At 35.7% G+C, this 18,852-nt stretch overlaps 1 protein-coding gene across 2 annotated transcripts; it reads right to left on the bottom strand.

The window, feature by feature from the left end:
• LOC18779311 (ABC transporter C family member 2) lies at positions 450–16,146 on the bottom strand. 2 transcript variants are annotated; one of them, XM_007214502.2, is made up of 28 exons: positions 15,992–16,146; positions 14,755–15,164; positions 13,622–13,800; positions 13,423–13,462; positions 12,754–12,910; positions 12,250–12,364; positions 12,084–12,164; positions 11,933–11,957; positions 11,147–11,203; positions 10,494–10,559; positions 9,490–9,564; positions 8,843–8,950; positions 8,299–8,433; positions 7,921–8,027; positions 7,741–7,834; positions 7,269–7,436; positions 6,647–6,787; positions 5,931–6,131; positions 5,577–5,675; positions 5,332–5,484; positions 4,485–4,891; positions 3,718–3,898; positions 3,229–3,552; positions 2,121–2,877; positions 1,883–2,004; positions 1,546–1,791; positions 1,030–1,456; positions 450–890 (listed from the first exon to the last, which is right to left on the bottom strand). In XM_007214502.2, the coding sequence occupies exons 2-28, from the start codon at positions 15,085–15,087 to the stop codon at positions 793–795; spliced, it is 4,896 nt and encodes a 1,631-aa protein (XP_007214564.1). In that variant the 5' UTR covers positions 15,088–15,164; positions 15,992–16,146; the 3' UTR covers positions 450–792. The 2 variants fall into 2 exon arrangements, with proteins under 2 accessions (XP_007214564.1, XP_020417144.1); XM_020561555.1 differs by lacking the exon at positions 15,992–16,146 and adding an exon at positions 15,772–15,951.

Raw genomic sequence — 18,852 nt, 5'->3', positions numbered from 1 at the left:
GACTTTTGTTATGTGGACCCAAGAAGTTATCTTGCACTCAAGCAATAGAAGTGCTAACTTCAAAATATGATTCGTTGTACTCGTCTTTTTAAATTCACAATATTACGTTTTGCGTAGTCATCTTAAATACATGGAAATTTTAGGATTAGTCCAAGTCGGGCGGGAAGATAGAGTAATGGCTCAAGGGTGCAATTCCCTCTAATCTAATGTAACAGAAAAATAATCTTATTTTTTAAAATTAAAAGCTAAATCATTTAAAATCCAAATAAATCTTAAGCTGATTTTAGCCGAACCCAAAGGTTTGTTCAGTTAAACCACTTATGCATACATGGTTAGATTAGTTGGTTGGGAGAGTGAATCCACCCAAGCTCGAATCCCCCTTTCCGTATGTTACATTAATTTAGTTTAGTTTAGACCATCGCTTGTATATAAAAAAAAATTGTTAAAGCTTAGTCGAAAATCCTCCTGAAATTTCTGGCATCATAATTTCCTTACAATAATACAACAAAATTCTTTAGCAGTTAAGCTCGTGCATGCATAGCATTGACAGGCCATCCTTAAAGGATTTCCATGTATGAATTTCACTAGGGAAACCATTTATTTCCACATCCTAGTCCCAAGTAAACATTTACAAACAAGCAGGACAACTTGGAATGTCCTGTCACTATCACCCTCATTATATAAAGCCACTGGAAAAATTGAAGTTTGTAGAAGCTAAATTAGTAAAAATTGTGTAAAAATTAGTCATCAGCATATGTGTGAAACTTCTTCACTAGGTCAGAGACAGTTTTCCTACATGTCAGTATGGTCCCAGTCAACTGCTCTCTCTTCAAAACCGTATTCCGACTGCTGAAGCCTATTCTTGGCCAACCTGCTCATTACAGCAAGACCTAGAGAGAAGAAGAAAAAAAAAGATTTAAACATGATCAGATTTTGAAAACAGATAAGAGCATTCGTTCATTCATGAACCTACTAATTCTACTTGCCGATATAATGTGTGTCAAGTAAGCAAGTGGAGTCACACAATACCTTCAACCATTCTGTAGAGGGCTGACCACCACCCATCTCTAGAGATCTGGTATTGATCAAGAGACTCTTCAATCACTTCATCATGCTTCCCTTCCAAAACTCCTCGGAGAGTTATTACCGCGTCCTTGGTCTTCTTGAGGATACTGTTCTCATCTTCAATTTCCAACCGTTGAAGGTCATTCTGCGATGAAGTGAGGCTCACAGCAACAGCAAACTGGGCAGCTGCAGCCCAGCGAGAAGATGCCAGCCATCTCCTCTGTCCATCTAGTTGCCTGTTCTCTTCTCTCCCCAACCTGTTTTCCCCTTCCCCTCCAAGTACCAAGCTTCGTAAATATTGAGCATTTGCTGAGCCTGTACTTTGTACCATTTTAGAGAAAGCACTTCCCTCATTTGACAGCAGATGCTCTGGAGTATCATATTCTCGAACCTGGGAAGCCCCGAAAATTTTGTCAACAAAAAAAGAAAAGAGCGAAAAAAATAAAAAGCAAGCTTGAAGAACTCTGAATTGGAGCATACCCGGCCAGCATCAAGCAGAAGGACTCGGTCACAGTCAATAATGGTATTAAGACGATGAGCAATGATGAGCATTGTACATGATTTAAATTCTTCACGAATAGTTTTTTGAATAAGAGCATCAGTTCTGACATCAACAGCTGCAGTTGCTTCATCAAGAACGAGTATTTTTGATCTCCGCAACAGAGCACGAGAAAGACTTAATAGTTGCCGCTGTCCAACACTGAAATTCTCTCCTGCCTCCGAGACCTTGACATATCATAAATGGATTATTAATGAGGAAGAGCCTATTTATAATAATACCAAAGCCACATCAAGTAAAGCAAAGTTGAGCATGTACCTCAGCATCTAGTCCCAAAGAATTCCTCCTGATGGCATCTTTCAAATGTGCCCTTTCTAAAGCTTCCCAGAGATCAGCATCGTTATGTTCATGGAAAGGATCAAGATTAAACCTCACAGTTCCTAAGAAAAATAGAACAAGAGGATCATTATACTTCACTAGGTGTTGTCAACTAAAACATATCAACTTTGAATGAGAAGATAGCTTGCTGGGTCAACGTGACTAGAGTTGTGTGTACCTGAAAAAAGAACTGGTGACTGTGGTATAATACCAAGAACTTTACGTAGATCTGTCAATCCAAACTTAGCAATATCACAATCATCAATCAAAATTCTTCCTCTTTCTAATTCAACAATCCGAAATAAAGCATTTAGCATGCTGGACTTTCCTGCCCCGGTCCTTCCAACAATTCCAACCTTATCACTTGGAGAAATTGAGAAAGACAGCTCATGCAAAACTGGAGGAAGTTCGGGTCTATAACGTAGAACAACATCCTCGAACTTGATAGATCCAGATGAAGGCCATCCTGGAGGGGGGCGGTTGCTCTCAATTATAGCTGGAGCCTCTGAAGGCAAATCTATATATGTACCAACCCGCTCAACAGCATTTAAGCTATTCTCAGCCAGGCTTGCAAGTCTCAGTACACCAGTCAATAAACTTGTAATATTAAGCGCATAACTGAGAAGTAGGCCCATAGTGGATGCAAACTCCTGCTGGTTCTCTGCCCTTCCATTCTGCATAACAGCAAAGGTAGCTGTAAACCATATCATGAGGCCTCCCAATGTTTCCAAACGGATTCCAAGCCAGCGGTTTCCACTCATGTTCACCAGTGCGAATCTGATATTGTTGTCCACAGATTTTCCATTAATGTCTGACATCCGATCATAAGCCTTATATGCACGAATAGTTGCTAAACCATTCAGTGCTTCTCCAAATTGTGCATAAACAGGGGATCTGCTGATGGAGTCCATGCGCTTTACCTCACGAGCCATGCTCTATCCCAAGACAAAAAACAAAATAGATGATATTAGAAAAATACAAACTGCGACATGAAATTGATACAACAATAAAAAACAGTAATAATCGCCAATAGGAACAGGCTTAAGTAATCAAAAACTAGTAACTTTGAGGTAAGAGTGACTCGAGTTAACAGGATGGCCCCATCTCACTAGCCCACCCTCATAAAAATCTCTGATTCTGCCCTTGGTAAAAATGAATCTTTTCAGGCTTAAGCAACGCCTATACAATTTATTTAACATTAAGTTGATGTATTGCACAGCTATGGCCGAAAACAGTTTGTCACCAAAAGCAAGTCAAACATGAAATCAGTGGACTATCTCACGTACCTGATAGTAGAGATAGGCTGCATAAAACAAAACCAGAAGGGGCATAATGGCCCACAAGGACATAGTGCTCACAATCCCTATCAAGATGAAGGTAGAAAAGAGCTGAGACACTTGGCCAAGAAACATATTGACAAATGGAGCAACATTCCGATCAATGTCTCCAAGATCCTTTGCAAATCTATTTATGATACGTCCAAGGGGATTAGTCTGGAAGAAGACCATTGGAGCTCTTAATATAGAGCTAAGCATGGCCTCATGCAACCTCCTGGCAGCATAAAGACTAGAAATAATCAACCAATAAGAGTTTGCCAGTGTCACCATAACCTGAAACCAAGAATTGTATTTGGATTTTCATCACAAAAAAGGAGGCAAAAGTACTTCAAGCTTCTCAGAAAAACCAGAAAATAACAAGCGACTCTCTACAAAAGATAGTTGATACAAACTTCTATAACAAACCTTAAATTAACTGATGTTTAACTGTATTCTTACCTGACCAAATGATAGAAGTGCATATATCAGATTGTAGAAACCAGGGTCATAATTCTCTATCATGCTTTGATCAGTCCAATGGCTCAACCATGTGCTACTTGAAACTCGTAGAACCTCAGTTGAAACATAGCATGTAAAGAGTATCATAACCACCCACAAGCCTCCTAATGCATTCTTATACCTGGATAAGAAATTGCACATTTAAACTACTTTCTCTATAAAAAAATGCTGTACAAAGAGCAAACAGAAGATTTCATAAAAGTAGGAATCCGGAAATCTGCCTATTTCAAGCATAATCTGATGAAATAAATGCTACTCTCACCCAAAAAAGGAGGCAAAGAAATATAAACACCAACCCTGCAACCACACCAGCAAATGCATTCACCCAATCAAGAACCAATTGTAAGGCCAGACATACCAATAGATGTCAGACAAATAAATTTTATTATTTCCCTAAAACTACCGGTCAGAATTTCCCAAACATTCTTAAGAAAAGTCCGAAAAAAAAAGAGGAATGAACCTAGAGATGACGACCATCATCAGGTATAAGTATCTAGAAATATTTCTAAGAACTGAATACCTAGATAATGTGTGGACGGAAATAGCAACTAGTACAGTCCCCCTTACACAGTAAGATCAAAACTGATGATACTCCAAACAGCTTAGAAACCTAGATATTTCTTAAGGAGAAAGGGATGTCTTAACTTAGGAGAATACTAAGTGAATTCGAGGGGATACTGAAAGTTTATTATTGAAACTCTGATTACCTCGCCAAGACATTCCAGCTAATAACGCCTGTTTCTCGTTCTTCTTGTTTGATAAGAACAGATTTTCCTTTTGATTTTTTCACATGGCTTGCATCCTTTGGCATAACATTAACAACTCCATTGGCAATAGGTTTTGAAGAGGCATTCTGATCAATCATTTCACCATTCTGATCAATTGTTTCACCTTCTTCTTTTTCTTCTGCATACTCTTCCATCTTGCCGGCATTTTCCATCAGCTTTTTGAACAGCGTTCCATTATTGGAAAGCTCCTCAAACGTTCCCTCCTCTTTCACCATACCTTCATGGACCAGGATGATTCTATCAACTTGTGAAAGAAAATGCAGCTGATTTGTAACAAGAACCCTGGTTTTCCCTCTTAATTCTCCCCTGATGCATTTATCAAAAACCTGGTATGAAACATAAGTAAAAATAAGACGACTATACAAAAAAACAATTTAATAACCAACTTTGAGGAGCCAAAGATAGTGCATGCAGGTGTAGAACGGAATAGCGCAAAAGACAAGATAAACCAGCATGTATTTTAGTCATTTGGTATCCCTTATAAGAAAGATTCCATAAGCTGTATAATAGAAAATATTAGAAGGAATATGCAACTATACTATTAAAATCCATTGTATTAATAAATGAATCTGTGAAAAAGTGTACACCGATCTGCCAACACAAATGAATAAATAAACACATGCCTATGTAGGTCAGTCCAATTAACCCTGAATAAATAAACAAAAGGATAATAGATTATATTTTATATTTAGAAATAGAATGTAGAAGCAACAAAGGATAACTGTACTCCTGTCCTGAGCACTAAAGTTAAATGTAAAACAGTAACCTGTCGAGCCACGTGAGCATCCAGAGCACTCAAGGGATCATCAAAAATGTATACATCAGAATTGGAGTAGACAGCCCTAGCCATAGACACTCTTTGCTTCTGCCCACCACTAATATTCACTCCTCTTTCACCAATCTCGGTCAGATCACCACCCTAATTATTCAGCATGTGAAACAAATTAGGCCCACAAATTGCAGGGTGTACCGTAAGAACTAGCAGCAAGATAGAACTCTAAGAGCACTTACAGGCAGTAAGTCAAGGTCGTGCCTCAATGCAGTCACATCTATTGCCTTCTCATATCTCGCAGATTCAAAGAAGGATCCAAATAAAATGTTGTCACGTACCTGAAATCATAAATACTGAAAGTAACCAACTTGCACAAGCATTGTAATCAAATTTTTAACTACATCCCAGACCACTGTATTCAACTAATTATGAGGATAAGAAGAACAAGTATTATTCATGCCAGCAAGTTTCCAATCTCAGGGTTCTCTAGGTTCGCAGAAACATCACAGAAACAGTAAGCTCCAATAAATTAAAACAGATACATATTTGAAAGACGTATAGAAACATATAAAACAGGGCAAGCTAAAACTTACAGTTGCATTAAAAATCCATGAAACTTGTGGAACGTAAGCAACCATTCCTCTCATTACCACACTCGCGTCTGCTACTGGAGGAAGCTCCCCAAGCATTGCAGATATAAGTGATGTCTTTCCTTCACCAGTACTTCCAACAATTGCTACCAAGCTCCCAACAGGGATGTCCAAATTAACATTCGTCAACGTGGGCTTCTCCGCCTGAAGGAAAACATATATTTCAAGGGCTGTTTGTTCACAGAGAAAATGCAAAACTAACCAACACATTCTTAAAATTATTTTGTATCAGCAAGCCATTTCATTACAAGACAACTGTTATAGCAGCAAAGCAACAATTAATGAGAGAGCTAGGATGCCATGCCTGATAAAACAGAGAGCATAGAATTACTTTGGAGGCAGAGGAGACCCCCACCCCCCGCCAATTATTTCATGCAAGCTTGTTTAAGCAATAGAATTACTTATAAACAGAAGCCTTGTACACAACAAACACAAACTTATGATGTAAGATGGTGAGAACAGCCAGCAAGCCAGCATTTACAACATTCATTCTTGAATTAAATACGAAACTCAAATTGCACACCCAAAACACAAGCCTAGAACAAAAAGACACTTAACTTGACATCATACATGAACACATACAGGTAATTATGAATCAATTGTAAGCTTAGTATATTCGTAACAATCACACAAAAACAAAAGCAACATATCAATGAGACCTTTGAATCCCAAGAAAAGTATCCATTCTTAATTGAGATGGCCGGCAATCCTGGATCAAGAGGAGGATTTGGCAGAAGTACTCTCTCTTCAGCTGAAAGCAGCTCCTCCAAGCGTTTTAAGGATACATTAGCATTAACCACCTGTCGAAGTAAAGGAACATTAGGAATTTAGAAGTGGAAGAAACCATGCAAGCAGTTTCACAAAGTTGGCAGACAAAGAACTTCATTTGATACTTAATAAGGAAAATGAAAATGAAACAGTATATTTAATGCCCACAAGGCCAACATATTCCTAAATTGGTTATTTGAAGCACCAGCAGGAATTTTTTGATATTGAATAACCAACAGGATATAATACACTGAAATATTCTTGACCATTTTCCAGAAAAACCTAAGGTTTGAACCTCGACCAATAAAACCAAATTTGTTCATAAAGTGAAGGTTAATAAAATGACTATCTTCCTAAAAGAACCTGAGCACTATAAGATACTATACACCAAGTAAAGTAAACAGTAAATAATCACAATAATAATTCATCCTCTCTATGTGCTAAAATGTCATATAAAATATCACAGCATAATCAGACTATAACATGTGCATGACTGAGGAAAGAAGTCAAAACCTGAGTTATTATATTAGGAAGCATGAATAGAGGAAACCGAAGCACAGCAAACAGAGAAAGTGATGTAAATGCCCTTGCAGGTGTAAGATCGCCCCCCAGCAAGGTGAACAATCCAAATGAAATCACAGTGACTACAACTGGGATGCTATTTAGTAAAAATCCATTACACTGCAAAACAAGACAAAGAGTCAGGGAAAAGCAAAAGCCAGAAAATGGATGAAGTCATGATTTTGGATATGCACACAAAACTGAAAACATGATACTCATGATTCACATAACACCATGCAAAGTGCCTACTTCAGTAATCAACTGCAGCTTCTGATGGCATGCCAACAATTAATCAAATCAAAGAGGTTTTCTTATAGGAATGAGGAACTTCAAAGAAAAGAGAAATTAGAAGATATCTACATCAAATGAGTTGATATGGTAAGAAAGAAACAAATTTCAGAAGAAAAAAAATTCAACGCCTTACCGCTCCCAGCAGTGATGCTTTTCGAAACCAGAACAATTCATCGGTTCGAACACCTTGTACCTTGGATTGGAAACTACTCTCCCATGCATAACTCCTGAGCCATTTGGAAAATAGACAATGAAAACAATAAATATAAATCCCAGTAACATACGTACACATATCACCAAAATTGAGTCATACTTCACAGTGTCCATTGCAGCCAAAATTTCATTCATGAGGCCAATTCTCTTGTCTGTACGTTGCAACCCCTCCTTAGACAATTTCTGCATTTTGCTTATCACAAATGTCTGTTCCATCCAAGTAAATCAAAAAGATCAAGACAAATTAAATTGATAGGAGATTTGAACATGATGCACAAACATAAAATAAAATTAATGTAGATACTAACTTAACACACATACACACACACACTTTAGTCTGATATCCTCTCTTTTTGTAACAATTAATGTGATACTAACGTAGTCATTAGTCAGGGTTCTTCTTTCAGTATAACTAACATGATTTTAACATAGTTTTTATTGTAAAAACAAGAAAAATCAAATGGGGTAACTCTTTTACCTGCAGGGGGAACAAAAGAACTAACATGAGTGCACCAAGTAGTGAAGCAATGCCCAATTGCTGATAAAGAAGAACCATGGAGATAATGATACGAAATGGAGCTGACCATAAAGTGTGAAGAGATTGGGATATTTGCTGTGTAAAGAAACAACAAAAGTTAGCCAACCAAGGGAGCTTTACAATTATTTTGAGGACTAAATGTGCTTCTGAACCACAAATAGGAAAACATGTTATATAAGTTAAATGATTTATACTGCTATTTGTTTGTCATTGCCTGTATATATTTACAAAAGGATGAGATCAACCCAAATCTGTTTTTGTCACTAATTTTGAGTAGACAATAAATCAGAAAAAGAAAACTAGCTTCTTATGTTCCGAGATGAAAGTTTCCAGAAAGTATGGCTCCAGTCGCTTATTCAAGGATTTTACTATTGTATGACTTCAGGAAGTTGCAATAGTAATATCTAATGAGATAATTGATTGTCATGCATCATCACTAACAGTAATATATCACGTAATCACAACTTTTGGTAAGAGTGCGTGCCTGAAGTGCTTCAGCATCAGTTGTCATCAAGTTGGTTATTTTCCCAGATGCAAACTTCTTTCGAGCTTCATGAGTAAGCCTTAAAGATTTCCGAAACACAGCAGCAACCTTAAAGAAGAAAATATAGAATCATGCTCTGCAAATAGATATATCAATAACAAGTTTTGCATAATTTCATAAATTTATGAGTTCAAAACTTCCCCACATTATTAGACAAGCCAGAAGACAATACTGCTAGCTAAACCCCTGAACATAAAATATTAAAACCAATTCCCCAGTCAAAACATATTAGAAAAGTAACAAGACCTTTTAACCCTCTCCATTACTCATAACTCACCAGCTAAATGTCCCAGTCCCCCAATAAATAGCATACTAAGATTGAATTTGAGCTTGGCATTTTATGCTTCTCACCAAAACCAAAGCCCAAACAAAGCCAACACCACCTCTAGACATCACTAAGCTAAGGATCTATTACAAAATTCCAACCCTCACTCACCCAGGACTAAGTAAAAGGACCTAAAATTGATAGACCAATGTTTATTGCTATTGCAACATGGCATTGATAAAATACTATAAACATGTTAAAACAAAAGGATGAAGAAAAAAAAAATTGGCTTAATAGCATCAAAATGGAACTGGCAAAATACCAAGGTTGACCGTAGACGGAAGCCAACACGCATGACATTTTGAAAATACTGCGCTTCACATAACACGCCAGCAACCTGGAAGCAAGTTACAGCAATCAGATATCCAGACTGCTTGATTTTCCCATTCCAAATAGATAAAACAAATGCTGCAGAATGAGGACATGCGAATTGCAGTAACAAGAGCAAATATCTAAAGTAATAGATCACGACATACGTGCATAGCTACTAATGCAAGTATCAACATTTTCTTTATAAAAAAACATATCCACAGGCAAAAGTCATTTTTTAATGGGAAACACATTCAAAAAATGGTATGAATAACAACATAACTAGAATCTACAAAGGAAGTTCCCAGTGCTACAGAAACACATGAACCAGCTTAAGGTATCAGTAATTAATTAAGATATTTAAGGTGACAGAGAAAATACAAGAAAGGTGAGAAAGAAGATACAAAACAAGCACTAGGTCATGTTTTAACAAACACAAATATTTAATTTTCCTTCTCTGGCATGTTTCTTCAAGCCAACTTAATTACATATTTCAATATGGGAAACATGAGAATGACTGTAAAACACAGGAATTCGCTTTCGACAATTCAGCTATTATTTGAATTTGAAGATATAAAGTGAAACAGAAGAATACAAGCTCTAGATCATTTAGCTCACAAAGAAAAGATGAAATTTTCTGTCTAAACATCTTTCTCTACCAACATAATCAAAAGACTAAACCAAGCACTCACGAAAAATTGCAAATAGCTTTTGGGTCTAGTGGCGCATCCTCCCCTTAAAAATAAGGGTGTAGGATAAGTTCCAGGGCTCAATCCTCAACAGATGTGCACATGTTGTGTAATTTTCTTAGAATAAAAGGAACATCCCTTTAAATTTTCCAAAGCAGCAAAACTATGTAAGCATATGTGATAGTAAAGGCTAGCTGTGCAAAAATAATCTGTCTTGGCATACATAAATAACCTAAATATAAAGCAAAGAATTTATAATATATCATACCACTCCAGCAAATATTGAGAAGGCATAGATGTAACCAATCCATGCTGGATCCCCTCGTTGCATAGACTGCAGACAATTGAAGAAATATTTGAATTTCTATAGAAAAAGAAGGATTATGACAATAACAATCAAGTATCATTTTACAAGACTCTGATACACTGCTTCTGAGTTCAGAGATGTGGAGGAACTATAACATACCAGAAACATACTTTTAAAAATAAAAAATTATGCATTGTGGATCAGTATCCGATCCACTATATTAACATTTAAATTAAACTTGCATTAGTAAGGTCAGGTTAAAGCTAATCTGAAATAGCAGCGACTACAATTTTCAGGTTATTAAAGTCATGCGAGTGAATGTTATTATCCTTGTTTCCTTTCTTCATTTATTATATAGAAACTTCAGAATGTTTATTGGCGTTTCAATAATTTCATGACCAATATGACAAATACATAAAATGCAGGCCTACTTGATCAGCACAAGTTGAACTCATAGACAGCACTCACAGCCACAATCACCAATACTCATACACAGCACTCACATAGCCACAACAATCACCAATACCATTACACCTACGGAGTTGGATATTGTAATAATGACCGGAGACATACATGGAAACATAAAAAGGTGAAGTTTAGGAATCAACACAAACCTGTAAGAGGTGGTTCAAAATAAGTGGCCCCACAAATTGGGAAAGATCATTGCCAATCTAAAAGTTGTCAACAAAACAATAGAATAAGTTATGTCACACAAAACATCCAATTTTACGATGTAAAAAACATTTCATACAGAACAGACAAAATAATAACTCTTCATATTTGGACCAATTTTCTAGCAATGAGCATTAGAATCACAAACCCCTCTCAGGCAGAGATGATCCAGAGTTACTGAAGTTGAGAAAAACAACCAAAAATAATAGAAATGTCTCCCCAATCATACTGAACCAATGTATGTTATTAAGGGGTGAACAAGGGGTTTATTTCCACGAATATCTCCCTCGTGACCAGATTGGATTTTCACAACATCCCTCCCTACTAACTACCTAAACAAGGTGCATGGACTGCAATTTTGCTACTAGTGAAACTAAATTATGCTCCCCTGCCAATCAGATTGAACTGGTGTATGTTAGTATCTAGCAAAGTATTACTGTTATTTTCTCCATTTTCATCAAGGAGCTAGAAACAAAACTATGGCCAAATGTGCTCATATTAACCAAAGAAATCATTAATGGATCCATGGAACTTGCTGAACAGTGTGACCAGCATGTGTGCTAAACTAAAAAACCAACAGAAAACAACAATGACAAACAGTACTGTAGTTGACTGAACATATATATTCTAATGAATAAAATATAAGTGTAATGACCTTTGCATACATGTGTAACAAACTTTGCAGACTACTACTAGATAAAAACCATTCTAAAGAACAAGCCAATTACCTTCCAAAAGCCTCCCCACCAAAACCTATGAAAAGCACAAATAAAATATTAATGAGAAGCATATACATAGAATTGCATGGGAAGCACAATACAATAAGGACAAGAAAGTGAGGATGGATTCGCATCTCAGCTGAGGATCTTCATAAATTACCTTCCTCCAAGGCTAGAGTTCAATGCTCTTAAAAGCCATGGTTTAGGCTTTCGACGTTCCTCAGCCCAACATCTTTGGAACCTAGAAATTCGGTAAAAGAATTATTATGCAAATTGTAATGATTAGTTTAAGTGGAAACTAATGTTTGAAAATAACAAGCACGCACTTATTGTTCAGTGTTTCAGTCCGATCCCAAGTATCCAATTTCCAGACATCTTTCTCTGTGAGGGGTCTTTGATAGCCTAGTTTCATAAGGGGATTCATCCATGAAAACAGTACTCCTGGTAAAAACACAAAATCAAGATATGAGTTGAGAAATCAGCCATGGAAAAAGGGTTCACTGCACTCTTGAGAATACTATGAATGGTCCTAGATCCTTCGCCTTTATATCATACAAAATTAGCAATTAAAAAAAAAGGTACAAGGTAAAGAATAAATTTAAAAAAATAAAAATAAAGAATGGTAAATCAGTTTGCACAGATCTCAACAAACAATGAAATCGCCTCTAACAAGGGCATTTTAGGATGGTTCGGCAGACCACACTAAAGTTGGGATATTTCTATAAATAAAAATTAGTTTACTAACAACATCAGCATCTCTATCATCATTTAATTCTCCACAAATTTTCTAACTGTCAAGCATTAGGATCATATCAAATTTATATACATACTTGAAAATATGTTGGCATTCCTCTCAGGACATATTTGCTCTCCTCCAGGAAGTGCTTCATACGCAGCATCATCAATTGATTCAGTATGGATTGGAGTATAACCAGGATAAGTAACCAGATTTGGAACATACACAAGCAAAAGTATTCCAAACAAACCCTACATTAGAATAAAAATACATATCAAGAACAAATTGAAATTAGATTTGCAGCCTAATTAAAGATAAATAGCAAACTTTAAATATTGAACAATACCAGTATTGCCCACCTTTTATCTTAAACATTCTTAGCCATCTGTTTATACTAAATATACATTTGTCCACACATACAAGACCAAGGCATACACAATCTATGTGACCAAGCAAACTATATAAGTTCTTATTAGGAAAAAATAAAATCTAAACCCTAAACCATTTGGATAGCTTTCAGAACCTTTGTACAAATTAATTATCCGCTAAACAACAAATTCAAGACTTGGCTGGCTGCATTGCATGCCCTTCTTAGAGTGGCCTAAGAGTCATTAGCACGTAGCAGCCTCAGGCTGGCCTAGCTGAAGGCTCATCAGATTAACAAGAATAACCTAAAGCATTTGGATGCAAGACACAGACAAAAGGTAAACAAAAGCATAACCAGTGAAAATTAAGTTAAAAGGGAGAAACAAAACAAACAAACCTGGGCAGCAACTTCACTGATGTACAAGTATAGTACAGATCTGCAAGGGTTACACAGCATTGTAAGTTTGTCTTGCACAACCACGCATAATGTACTAGTGATGACTTAATATTAAAAACAAAAAAGTTGGAAAATATAAACAGTCATATCATCTTTTGACAAGGAAGGAACCAGTTTAGGTAAACAGAGACACACAAACCTGCCATATAAGTCCTTTAGTGAAAGAATGAGATTCAGCATCACAGAATCCCCCACTAAAGTATATATTACTCCAAATCTAACAAACCATCGAAACTCACGGATGTAGATCTTAGTTTCCACACCAATCATGACCAGCATAGAGCACCAAGTAAGAGCCTCTAAGATTAGAGAAACCACCTGCCAAGAAAGGATGAAACTAAAATACTTGGCATATGATTAAGCTTACTGAAAGTTTGTTTTTAGTATTTTATTTTCCCTTTAATAAAGGTTTGTTTCTTCTTCTTTTTTTCCAAAAAAAAAAGTAACTTACTAGTAGGTTAGTGATGCTTCTATGTCTAAAGCTAATTAAGTTTGAAGTGTAGAAAACCAAATCCCATTGCATTTCCATTAATCACAGTTCGTGGTTTGTGAAACTTGATCTCCTTAGATGTTTTGGAAAATTGACAACTGAAATCTTCTGTAGTGTAAAATTTCTATAATGGATTTATATCTGTGTCCAAGTACAATAGCATCTTTTATTCACTCTACTAAGTGGGTGATGATGACTGTCTAATTACCCTACATGTGATAAATGGCAACATTGGTTTCTCCAGTTAAATTCATTTGTACGTAATTTTGTATGTAAAACAAAATTATTTCTTAATTAACAAGGGTACAACATCACATAATCAACGTAAACAGTCCTGGTTTTTTTTTTTTGGTTGCCAACTTTTATAATTTAAGCTGCAAAAATATGTTGTTGTTTCCCTGATGCTAAAGTACACATGCAATGCAGTTGATCTAGTTCCTCATGCATACTTACCACAAAATCGAAATTTCAAAATTCTTACAGATTTCCACAAAATCACTCTTGAACTAGATAATATAGTGAAATAAAGCTTTTAAAGAAGTAGGACAAGTCGAAGAAAAAACCCACGACATTGAATGAAAACTTTGGGGGAACAACATTTTTCATGTTTTACTTAATGGTTATGGGGTCACTGGGTCATCCCTGAAAACTTTTTTTGCCCTTCAATTAATTCATTTGCACATGTATAAGTTGAAGCTACTGTTATCAATACAAAACTTATAGGCATGTATGAAGTCAGTACAACAGCTAAAATACATTACAGAATGAATCAGCAAACCAACCTCAAATGGTGCAAAGCCAGACTGCCCATCTAAATTCAGCACTGAAATTCCCATGATCAGCCTGAACAAAGGCTCGGCGGTGCAATAACCAGCCAATAACGCCAATACATAATTGTAAACGTTGGACTGCAAACAGAACCTTTGGGCTTTGAAATCCTTCTTGATCCGCCATATTCGATAGATGCAGAGACCCAGAAGAACCAAATGAGAAATGGAGACAACTAAAGAATCAACCGCGCAAGGCGTGTATGCACCAAACGCATTCTCCACCGCTTTTGTCCACACCCCATGGGCCACCGGACGACAATACCAATCCAAAGGAACAAAACCCATCTTTTTGGTCACTTTCTTCACAAAAGCTGCTCACTTTAAAGCACATAATCCATCGCAGTCCCCACTGTGAGCCACTCCTGCGTTATGATAAAATTTACCTTTAGCCTCAGGTGGAAAAACCAAGCATCAATCAATGGAATCTCTTAAAAGGGTAAAACTATAAATAAATAAATTATAATTCCTCATTTTTAAGCTGAATAATAGTTTCCCAACTTTTGACTTTCTCCGAGAAAACATTATGGTTCAAAAGAATAGGAAAAAAAAAAATACAACCAACCGAAAAATGTATCGTCAAGAAAAGAATAGAAACTTGACCCCAAAAAAAAAAAAAAACAAGCAAACATTTGCGATATGTTACCAAAATTTTCAAAGGAAGTTTCTATATTCTCTGGTTAATACCATATTAATAATACCTGACACTCTAAGATTCTAAGCTCTGCTATACTCTGGTAGTACTTTTTCTCAGTAACCAAACAGAGCACTAGACTCAAACTAGCAAAACCATAGCAAATCTAAATTCAACCCAACAAACTTGTAAAAGAATACGGAAATGGATGAAAAGCGTTCACTAATACAAAAACAAAATTCAAACGTAACAAAACCACACCATTTACAGGATTAATACAAATATGAACAACAACAACAACAACAACCATAAATTTCAGATTTCAGAAGAACTTATACCTCAGAGACTTTGCATTCACTCAAAACCAAGAAACAAAACTGCTTGCCTCAAACAAAAACTAAAACTAAGACAAACAAAACTGTAGAACAAAAGCTTCGACTTTTTTGGGTTAAAAACAAAGAAAATAATAATAAGTTAAATCCCAAAAAGCTCCTCCTGGGCATTTGGTACAGAGAAAGTGGAAGGAGAAAAGCCCATTTTCATGGAGAAATTGCTAACCTTTTGTGGCCTTCTGTTTGTATTTTAATGTTGCTCTGCGGCAGTAATGATATGGAATTGGTTCTCTTATTCAGATGGTATCTAATTCCTGTGGAGGAACCGAAGACCAAAGCTTTTATTTTATTCCCTTTATTTTTATTTGTTAACGACCCAATGCACCTAAAATAAAAAATGAAATTTGTACGAAAAAACTAGGTTGGTTTGGTTTGGTGCGTCATCGATTACGATAAGATTTTTTTCCTTGTGAGAAATAAATTCGACTCTGGTACAAAATTATAAGGATAATGTGGAAATTTGGGTTTTTGTTCTTGTGTGTATAATAGTTAAATGTATGGAGGTGGGAGAAGATAGAGGAGAGGTGGGCTGTGAGAAGGGTATAGTTGTCTTTTTGGTGAAAGTGTCGGGTGAGAAAAAAAGGTTACATGTAGTGATGTGGTCAATCATTTGTTTAATTATTATGTTGTCTTTTGATTGTTTGGGAGGTTTCAACTTTTGGGTTGTATCTACCAAAAGTATAGAGAAAAACTTTTAGATTGCATTTGATTCGTGGAAAAAGTCTCTTGGAATGGGAAATTATTTGTTTTTTCATGTTTGGTAAGTTCACACATGAAAAATAATTTCTTGGCTCATAAAAAATAGGATAGAAATGAAACATTCCATTCAGCTTGGGTTTTAATTTCCCTTCTCGTGAGAAATCAAAATACGCATTAATTATAAATGTTTCATGACCAATTTACTACTGAAGAAATTACTTTTATTACATCACGTCACGTCACATGTATTAATTATTCTAAAATTATGTCACGTGTAAAATCAATTTAACTTTAACTTTTTACTGCAATCAACAATGATCTCCACCAAACATACATGACGCTTTAACTAATACACGAAAATATATTCCATGATTTTTATGTCTATCAATAACTACGATTAAGCCAAAATTAAAGGTCACAACAAAAAGAGGAAATAAAAGGAGTGTCTGTAGCTCTGATTTTTGGATTGGATACTTGGTAAAGAATAATAAAAATAATAAATAAAAATAGACATGTGTGATGTGGAAGGCAGAAGAAGCGAGTATATATCTTTATTTGGTATCGCAAAGGCACACATCACATGTTTTGATTTGATTGTCAGCGTCGTTTCGTTCATATCCTTCTGACCCGCACAAGCCGGAGCGAATCCGGCCAATTGAAAAGCTTTTGGCAGTCCAAATACTTTTGGAAATTACTTCCCTTTGAGATATGGAAGAATTCTTATATTTCTGATAATAGCAGTACGACATATATATATATATATAAATTTTTATTTTTTATTTTTGATGAATTATTTTTGCATATGTGTTAATCTGTAATTCGCATAGAATAAGAGTATCTTCTTTTATTTTTTATTTTTTAAATATCCATTTACTAGTTGTGTTTTTTTGGGTGGTAATATTGTTAGGCCTTTTTAGTTATTTGAAAGTGATAGATGTAGTAGTTTTAGGCTAGTTGGGCAGGATAGTAAGTTCATCCCTTTACACTCAAGTATGAATTCCTTTTTACGTAAACTTGTATGGTGAGAATTTGAAGAAAAAATACAGAGCCCGCCTAACCGGGTTAGTTTTCTCATCTTCACATATGCACCTATGTATATGTATACAATGAATCAATCAAGTGTAGACTTGGTCATACTAAAGTGTCTATTATTTTCACTTTTTAAAGCTCTAATTTTGAAAATTGAAATTGCATATCATATGAAAGTCAAAAGTGCATATTGACCAACAACTTTGGACACAATTAATTTCATATTCAGGATTGGATGTTGAAATTGAATGATGATATGTATAATTCAGTTAAGAGTAGAATGTTTGGTTAGACTGATAGGAATGACTTGCAGGAATCAGTCCAATTCACTCAGCAAATAAAGTCGCTTTTAAATTATAGTCGCCGCCAACGCTTTGCCTCGACTTTACTACAATCAGTGAAAAAAAAGTGCACCAATGGCCACGACTTTAGTTCTATTAAGCAATTTCTATCTGGAAGCTTGTGCGTCAAAGGTGGTCCATTGCCTCCCTAATTGAATCGACATCTTATAAGACTCACTTGATATTGTGATGATTTTTTGACTCTCCATTTCTATATCAATTATGGCATTAACATTAACACCAATGAAATAACTAGACGAACACGGTACTTAAATATATATATATATATAATGATTATCGTTTAATCAAATAATTAAATATTATATGATTTGAATGATCTTTTGAATAAATGATTGGTTAATGAAAACTTTACAAATGACGAGTCAGATTATTGAAATACAGATAAATATTCTTACCACTAAACTATGAATTGATGTATAATGAACCCTTGATCCATGAATATATATCCTAAAGTGAAATCCATTAAAAGAGACAAAAATGATGTCTAAAACAGTATTGTTTGTCTTGGCGTAAATGGATCTTTCTGGCGCTATTTGTGGAATGGAATCTCGAGTACCACTAACATCTCTTTCGGTGGCTCTAATTACTCCCTCACAAACAAAGCCACATAGTCTTGATAGATGACACACAAACAAAACTTCCACCTTCTTGTGTTGTTGCCTTGTGCATATGTGGGTGCTAGCTACTAGCTAGTTAAGCTATCCCCACTTGGAGCTCATTTTGTAAAACATCATGTGGAATCCATTCCCCCAAATTTCATCACTTTTCTTTCCTTTTTTCTTGGGTACAAAATAAGTCTTAAATTCAGGGAAAAGAACATCGAAACCTGTAATTAGGGTAATTGCTCTACCAATAAAAACTTACAAGTTCTCACATTCTCACATATATTTGGAGACAACTCAATCAACAATTTTATTAGTGATGTGGTACATGCCGC

Source organism: Prunus persica, chromosome G4 (genome assembly GCF_000346465.2).
Source record: "Prunus persica cultivar Lovell chromosome G4, Prunus_persica_NCBIv2, whole genome shotgun sequence".
NCBI lineage: Eukaryota > Viridiplantae > Streptophyta > Magnoliopsida > Rosales > Rosaceae > Prunus > Prunus persica.
Note: the sequence above shows the minus strand (reverse complement) of the source record. Positions and strands in the feature narration are given on the sequence as shown.